This window comes from Tachypleus tridentatus, chromosome 11 (genome assembly GCF_004210375.1).
Source record: "Tachypleus tridentatus isolate NWPU-2018 chromosome 11, ASM421037v1, whole genome shotgun sequence".
In the NCBI taxonomy this organism is placed as follows: Eukaryota; Metazoa; Arthropoda; class Merostomata; order Xiphosura; family Limulidae; genus Tachypleus; species Tachypleus tridentatus.
Window position 1 is genome coordinate 90,190,401 of NC_134835.1, and position 9,135 is coordinate 90,199,535.

Below are 9,135 nucleotides of genomic sequence, written 5' to 3' on the forward strand. Positions count from 1 at the left end.
AAATTGAAAACTTTTGCAGGTTATTAGTAAACATTGCAGATTTTTGTTTTTTAATTACATAGTAAAATATTTTAATTAATTATTCTTTCTTGATTTTTTTTGTTTTTTTAGAATGTTACAATAAAATCTTTTAATTCAAAATTTTTGCACTTACCTCAAAACCTGATATGCTGTACATGAAAGTTTTTTAATGCTTTTTCAGTAACCTGAAAAAGTTTGTAAATATATGCATACATTATCAAAAATCATAGTACAATTACTCTCATGGATACTTTCTTAGAAACTGGGTGGCTTCCACCAAACCTAGAATGATATTGTCAAAGATTGGGTATTTAAATCATCTACTACTGTTTTTTGTAAACCCTTGAATAGTTGGTAGGTGCTAAATACTGGAAGTTGGCTAATGTTACTTCTCTTTACAACAGAACTGATAAAAATCATACATCATTTGTGGAAAATGTTTTGGAGAGTCTGATTAAAGGTACAATGTGAAGTAATTTAATAAAGTTTAGAATTTTATTGGATAGTCAACATGATATCACTAAGGGAAAATCTGGCCTTGTAAATCACTTTACATTCTTTAAAAAGATACTGCCTATATAGGTAAGGGTAAGGGCATAGTTTTGGTGTATTTGAATTTTTAGAAAGCCTTTAACAGCGTGCCACATAAAAAAAGGCTTGTGAAATATCTCTCTAGGTATGGGGGATAAGTTAGCAAAATGGATAGAAGAGTGGCTGGATGAAAAAAAAGGAGAACTTTGTTACAAATAAAGCTCAGTCAAACTGAATTAATATTACAAGTGGGGTACTTCAGCACCCAGTCTTAGGATCTCTGCTATTTTTAATTTACATTAATAACATAGGTGAAGGAATGCTCAATAAATTACACTTAAGTTAGCTTATGGTATGAGGAAAATACTGGTGCTTTGCAAGAGGGTTTAGGTCATTTAATGAGTTGGGTGAATAAATTGCAGATGGTTTTAATTATACTGACTGCAACATGATGCATGTAGGTTATCGTAATTAGAATTATATAAGTATGATTTGGATGGGAATATCCTTAACAGCATTATGAAAGAAAGGGATCTTGGTGTAACAGTTGATCAATCTTAAGCCATCCAACAACTTTAGTGGTAGTGCAAGTAATATTTTAGGTTGTGTTTACAGAAATATTAAATGCAAGCCTAAAGAGGTTGTACTTTCATTATGTAGTTTCACTGGTTAGGCAACATTTGGAATAATGTATTCATTCTTGAGCTCCTTAATAGAATGGTACTTGGGATGAAGGGGTTTTCGTTCAAGGAGAGGTTAAGATATCTGAAATTCAGATATCTTGAGAAAGAAGAGATAGGGATCCAGTTGAGGTGTTTAAGATTCTTAAGTGAATTGATAGTGTTGATACATCATCTTTTTTCTCACTTAATGGTGAGAATGGAAGGACTAGGAACAGAAATATAAATTTTGGCAGGGTAGAAGACATCTTCAGTTAATAGAGATTTATTTTTATAACAGGATAGTTGGCTTTTGCAATGGGCTGTCTTCAGATAATATGGAGCAGTTAATTTGAAAATGATAAAATTTTACAGAATATTTTACCTAACTTTCATATTTAAAGGGAGCAGGCAAAAAAAATTCAGAAGAAATGATTTGAGAACAAATATTCAATTTCTCACACTAGGATAATATGAGATTGTTTTAAATATTTTCTTGTTTAATTATAAACCACCTTAACATCTGTTTACACCCCAAGTGTCTTGTTTGAATTTTGGAAGGTGAAAACCAGTTTACATTTTAAGTTTTATTTAGGTTATATTTTTTCCTCAAATTTAAAATGACTGGTAAGTTTACTGCACGTGATGCTAGTGCCAGTAGTAAGCCAAAAAAAAAAGCAAGAAATATTATCTTAGTATGAATAAAACTGAAAATCATCAAAAACTTTGAACATCAGAGACTCACAGTGATTGCCGAGACATTCAAATTCTCAACATCAACCATAGCAGCTATCAAGAAAGAAAAATAAAAAGTTATCCAAAGTGATAAGTCTTTGACATCTGCATTTGTTAGATTACTAATTAGGAATTACTTCACATACGGAATGTAACATCTATTAGCTCTATGAATGGATGGCATGAAGCAGTGGAAGGATTCACCAATGACTAACGTGACTTTGCACGAGATGCCACTTTCAATATTTAAGGACTAGCAGAAAAAAAGAGCAGACAGAACCAGGACTAAGTACAAATACTAAAGAAACTACAAATTTTACTGCAAGCAAAGGCTAGTTTGACAGATTTAACAAAGGCTTCTCTTCTCTTCATAAGACTGTCCTGTCTGATATCTTCTTCCAATATAGACCATTATCATCAATGTTGAAAGCTTGACAGGTCGTATATCCTCCTTGTTTGATAATAACTTTTAGATGTGGTAGGAATGCTACTGCTGCCTCACCATTCATCTTCAGACCATGTAGATTGAGCCTTTATTCAATGCTTTAAAAGACAGAATTTCCCTAGTTTTGGGAAGTAATGCTGAGGATGATTTCAAATTGAAACCTCTCATGATTCACTATTCTGATAATCTTCAGGGTAGACCAAGACTTATCTGCCAATCATTTGAAGGTCCAACAAAATTAATTGGTTTACAAACTTTTTCTATCCTGCAATGAAGAGATATTTTTTATGAATAATCTTTTTCATAAAGCACTGCTGCTTGTCAATAGTGTAGCACTATCAATCTGATTGACTTGTCAGCTTCTTCCTCCAAACACCATATCTTTGATCCAATCCATGGATCAATTGGTCATAGTTACTTTTATTAAATCACATTACTTACAACTCATTTTCAGACAGATGATCAAGGAACTGGATAGTGACAGAATCACCTCTTTAGAGATTTCTAGAAATTATTCAACATCAGAGACACCATAGACAATATAGCAGAGTTTTGGAAGGAAGTTATCACATCAGATGTGGAGTTTGGAGAAAACTGTGGCTGCAATGTGTGCATGAATTTCAAGGCATTACTAATAAAGAACCTCTTGTTAGAGTAATTGTGTCATAAGCACATCAGGTTGGATTTAACAGAATTGAAGAGCAAGACATAATGCCTTCTGGCATCACACCATGAATAACTGAACAAAGAAACTTACTAACACTAATCAAGAACTGGTTGCTGGTGGAGAGAGAGAGGGAGTACAAGGAACCAGAGCTGCAGTTGTTTTTAACATGAAAAATGCTGTCAGATTCATTATTATTATTTGATCAAGCTGTGGAAATCCTGACTAAAATGATCCAAATTATGATTGAAGACTTAAATTGAATGTGATACTGAAAGTGCCTTATCATCATATAAAGAGCTTTATAAAGAAAAAGGTAAGCATGCTAAATGAACAACACTGAAAGCGTTATTCAGCGAACCAAAGTTTGCGCCACTGTTTCCAGCATCTCTTCCTAGGTGTAATGATTACATTTACGGTTCTGTTCGAGTGGGTTTTCCTGTCCAAAATAATAGCTGCAAAGCCGTTATATTTATTGATGAACTAGCATCAACACTGTCAAGTGATGAATAAAATATTCACTCACTTGCTTCAATGAATCATCTAGCCAGTCCTCCTGGAGTTCATGATGATGACTGTGAAGTAGCAGTTTATTCTACCCTTACCAGCTAATAACATCATACAATGCTCTCCACCCACACCATCACCTTATGTATCAACCACTCTACTTTCTTATATGTACAGTACTTAATTTTTGTTTAATAAATTTTTCAACAGGTTATATTCTTTGTTTACTGCAAAAACTATCATTAATATATTTTCACTGTGTTAATTTATTGTGTTTTGAATAATTTTTTCATTGAAAACGTATCTTTAAGTATACAGTAGAAGCCAATGGGGAATATTTATCTCTCTTTATATATACACACACACACACACATTATCTGTACATATATATATATATATATATATATTATTGGCTGGAATGGAATATTTTATTTACTATAAAAATATTCCACAGACAACGAATGTCACACACTTCCTCATTTGAAAGGTTTTATATGTAAAGCAACTTGTATTTTTAAGATATTTTATAGTTTTGCATAAATATATGGAAATAAATTTTTTTTTAATCTATGCATTACAGGTTTCATTAAAGTATAATACTAATTTTTTAAACAAGATTATTTAATAAACAGTATTAAAATGATTTGTTTAAAAATGGGCATATTTTATGATTTTCAAGTATTACTTTAGAAAGAGAGAAATATTAAAAATTCTAGATCAATACATTGTGTTTTGAATTATTTTTATTATTTATTGTCTATTTGTTTCAATCTCATTTTAATATGTATTAATACTCTATCTTATGCTATTTGCAGTCCATTTTAGCCTCTATGTTAATTTTGAAACTTTCTATCTGCTCGTTATTACATTTCTTAGAGTTAAGTTTGCTGTCTCACTCCTGTCTTTGTGTTTTTGAAATGATTCACACCTACAACATAACCAGTAACAATTCACATGAACACTTTCATGTTGTAATGAAAAACTACTTGATTGCATCACTAACTTTCACATTACATTTCCAACTCATTCCCAGTTCTTCCCCTAAAGGAAGGGGTGTATCTTTCCCTAAGTGTCTGAATTGTCATGTATTTTTAATTTGTTTTCTTCAACTTGTGAATTAGAGAGTGCATGTTGTTTAGTGTTTTACAGTTTATATTATTGAAATAAAGATTATCTTATCAGATGCTTTCAAGATAACTTCTTTAATGAAATAAATTATTTGAGATTAGTAACCCAAACTCATTGGTAACAACATAAAGCCCAGATATCTACTTGCTTGTAGCAATTTACTGTTTTATTGCACATACCAACTAATGAAAATATAAAAACTATTTTTTTTTTTTTATAATGCAAATGTATAGAAACATATAAGTGTACCTACAATACTTTTAGGTGAGTATTTGAAAATTGTGGTAATTGTGTTAATTTCATATTTTTATTTTTTTAGGTTTATAATCCCATGGTTGAACGCTACAAAAGACTGGAGGAAAAGGTTAAAGCAAAACAATGCTGTTTGAAAAGTTAAATTCCAAAATAATTTGATTGTTTACATTGATTAAATGATGTTATGCTTTTCATATAGACATATCATGGCAGTGCCTTTTTTTATGCAAATGTAGACCAAATATTTTTGTACTTAATGTGTGTGGTTCTTACATGCTTTTCTTTTTCTTGTGATGTGTTTTAGAGAGTAAACAACTATTAAGTATCCATTAGGTGTAATTTGTCTAGTCTGAATGCATATTGCAATTTTGTTATTGCTCAAGTGTTCAGATTGAATTTCTATGTTAATAAGAATTAATGAAATGATGATGCCACTGGTTTTTCTTTTTCTCTATTTAGTTCTACAGCATTAGTTGATAAAATTAAGTACAACCTTAGTGAGGAATAGTGTTGAAGATTTCTATATAATTGTAAATTCTGGTCAGTCGTATCAGATGTTATGCAGCTATAACAGATTTTAAAGTTCATTAGCTGGTATTTTTTGTATATGTTGTTATTCTGTTATTGGTTTATTCAGATTATCTACATTTGTAGTCCATATCATAGATAGTTTCTTTTTATGAATATTTGGTTAGATTGAAGAAATGACTATTTCTGTCAAGAATCTGGAATAAATTTCATGTTTTATGTAACTTTCATAATGTTTATTGTAGATTCAGTGCTAGAATATTACTACACCAGGTAATTACTAAATAATTAGCTTTAACTACTGAGTGATTCGGCTAGAGTTCGAAGTACTATTGATTGTTTCAAATAATACATTTACTATGCGTATATTTTGTATACTACAAATATGTTTTTTACTATTTTTGATAGTTAATATACATGTTCTTTATGTCTGTTTTACTTTCAGTTTGAATTAAACATAAAATATACATGTTTCTATAAAAAAAAATATAGCAGTTTTCTTTAAATGGTCACAATATTAATACTGGAGATAAATAACATTCAAAAATTTAGATAGATGCAGATCTTGAAAAAATTCCATTTACTATAAATACATCAGTTATTTCTCCTGAAATAATGTGATATTGTAAGTTGTCTTGAACAGTTGCTGTTGTGTAGTTGGTGCAAGGCCCAAACAAAATATTCAGATTTAAATTTTCACAATGCTGAACTAACTTAAGTTACATATTCCTTTGAATTAGCACAGTTAAATTGAAAATGTGTTATTTCACAAAAGGCTAGTATAAATAATAGGGGTTAAAAAAAAGGAGTTTGATTTCTTCAATGGTTAGGAAATAGTTGTGATATCATTACATCATTTAAAAATAAATGGGTAATTATTTTCTTAGGTGTAATAATACAATTTTTTTACAGCAGTTAAAAAGCAACCTGGAGATGCTGATGGTATTTATTGTGTTAGATATGCACTATCTCCTTTAACATTGTTAAAAACTTAGTAAGAGATAGTAGTGCTAGATCTACATTATTGTAAAAATTGATTTGTTAGTAACGGAATTTAATAGTTTTTCTGTGAATTGGTTTGCACACCAGAGAAGTTGAGTAACAACATTTCACACACTTCTCCCCACAGCACATTTTTCACTCAAACTAGTGTGAAAGTTTTGACAGTAGTAATAACTTGAAGGTGGTTATTAAAATATGGAAACTGAACTGTTTGTAGAAGCATGATGTACTGCACATTTTAGATGTAATAAAACAAAATCATTATTCCATTGAATTTCAATTGTTCTAAATGTTAAACTCTTTTTGTGATTTTTAACAGTATATTACTGTTTGTATGAGGTGCTAAGCTTATGAATATTTAGTTTCGTTTTTTATTGAAATCAGTATATGGTGTTATTTTAACATGGATATCATTGTCTTTTAACATACCAGGAAAACTGTTGAATTTGAACATTGGAAAATATGAAGCAAAGTGAAAGATAACTTTAATTTTGATTGAGTAGATGTGAAATTCAAAATGAATTATTTGTTCTTATTTGACTTCTTAATATCTCAAAATATTCTGTAACAAATATGAATATTTAATGCTCAAAGTTGATGTATTTTTGTCAGATTTTGATTATATTTATCAATATATTTTTAATGATGTGTTGAAAAATGGACCTGTTATTGGTACATATTGCACAAAATTAAATGATTTATTATATGAGAGTTATTCATTGGTTGTGGTACTTAACTACTTTATCTGTGTAATTAAAGAGTTAGGTCCAGAATGGTAAATACTAACCACTTTTGTTATGAAGTTTTTGCACCATTTTTAGGTTAATCAAATAATTGAAGCAATTTGCTATTTTGTAGTATATTGAAATATGTACACTTTTAAAATGATACAGATTTGTTAATTTGCTTTCAATACTTGAGTTGATAATATAGATCATATTATATTCAGCTTACTTCCCTAATAAAAAGTACTTGTATAGAAAGTTAACTGTTAGGAATGTCATAATGTAGTAATGCGAGTTATTTCATTTTTTTAACTAAGTGATTACTAATACTCAGTAGTTAAATAGTCTGTGGTGGTCCTGATGCTTGGCATGTATGTCCTGTTTACCTTGTTTATAAAAATGGTTGCTAAGGCCAATACAATATGAAAAAATATCTGTGCTTGATCTATGAAAGTCAAAACCATGTAATAAATTAACACTATACAAACACTACAAACGGACTAATTTTGTTTTGTCATTAGCTTTATTTTCAGATATTACTATACAAAATCCAATTAGTTATGAACGTAAAAAGTTAACTATTACGCTTAACTTTAGTATGTGTTTTGTTTAGGTTCTGATACTGTGTAAAGTTTTCTACACATGAAATCCTTTAAATGAATATTTCCTAACAGAATGTGTACAATGTGATTTTTGTTTGTCTCTGAAGAAGTGATGATTTGGAAAAAAAAATTGAGCATCACAGAATGAGGTGACACTTTAGATTTACGTAATTAGTATAGTTATAATTGGTTCTTACCAGAGAAGGCAAAAAATGGGAATTGTGACATTTGTAACCTTGAATTTTTTTATCTTATGTTTGTCATTACGTTACACTTAACTTTTTGTTATTAGGTTTATTAAAAGTTTTACCGCTAACTGTGGGTTATATCACAAGCTTTCTCTATATAGCTGTTGAGTTTGACTTTATAATAAATAAAAAATTAAATACGACGTATTCAGCAAACATTACTAAAAACCATTAAATACATAATGTTGTGAACTGACGTGTATTAGATAAAAGCTACATTTTTAAATATTTTTTATTAAGATACAGTTTATTCAGTAGGTTTGTTTAGTATGACTGAAGTTCATTTACTAAATTAGTTTTCGATAAAAATGTTATAGTTAAACACTTTAAAATATTTTGTTTTTATAATGAAGCCTCCATTCGCTGGCTCAACGAAAGCTTGAGTATTTATAACGATAAAATTCAGGGTTTGAACCTTACGGTACCTCAGCATAGATTGTCCATTGTGCAGTTTAACGAAACTTAAAAGAATAGTAGCATATATAAGAACGAGGAGGTTACACGAAGTATTGTTAATGAAAAAATATCCCGTTATAAAAGTCATAAACATATAATTTCCTTGAGGCGAAAGCCTATGAATACCACATTTTTCCGGCACGTCTAACAATCGTTGCATTGTGAGAGTATCAGTCAACTCCGGAGCTTGGATGGTGACTGTAGGATGTTGCTGATTTCTTCCCTCTTGTTAATAGTTCAAAATCTGGGATAATGGCAGATAGCCTAAGTAACTTTGCCATAAGCACGACTTCTGAATACACCTATTCCGCCCTATGTTTATTAATACCGGGGACGGCAGAAATACATCTAATATATAGTTTTATTTTTGTGTGTGTTGTAATTAGAAAAAACCGTTTACTGTTTAGTGATGATAACTTGTAACCCTGGAGAATCGCTCTTAGGGAAACCTGAATAATGATAGTTTGTTTGCAATGTTTCTTGAAGACTTCAGTGACTCTTCATAAGTTAACAGAACAGATGTGACGAGTCGCAAATGTCGAGTCTTAAGAAATGTTGGTTTTTGAATTTCTTGTAAAGCTACACGAGTGCTATCTGCACTAGTTCTCCCAGATTTAGCAGTGTGAAAC

General features: G+C 30.1%; 1 protein-coding gene across 8 annotated transcripts in view; it reads left to right on the forward strand.

Annotated features, from left to right (window-relative positions):
• LOC143232738 (xylulose kinase) overlaps window positions 1-7,696 on the forward strand; it is a 44,231-nt gene extending 36,535 nt beyond the window's left edge. For all 8 annotated transcript variants that reach the window (XR_013017710.1, XR_013017711.1, XM_076468521.1 and 5 more), the window contains one exon: window positions 5,010-7,696. Coding sequence is in view for 6 of the 8 variants with exons in the window: in XM_076468521.1 (XP_076324636.1) it covers window positions 5,010-5,087 (78 nt within the window). In the remaining 2 variants the exon portion in view is untranslated. The remainder of the gene's footprint in view (window positions 1-5,009) is intronic.
• The last annotated feature ends 1,439 nt before the right edge of the window (window positions 7,697-9,135 follow it).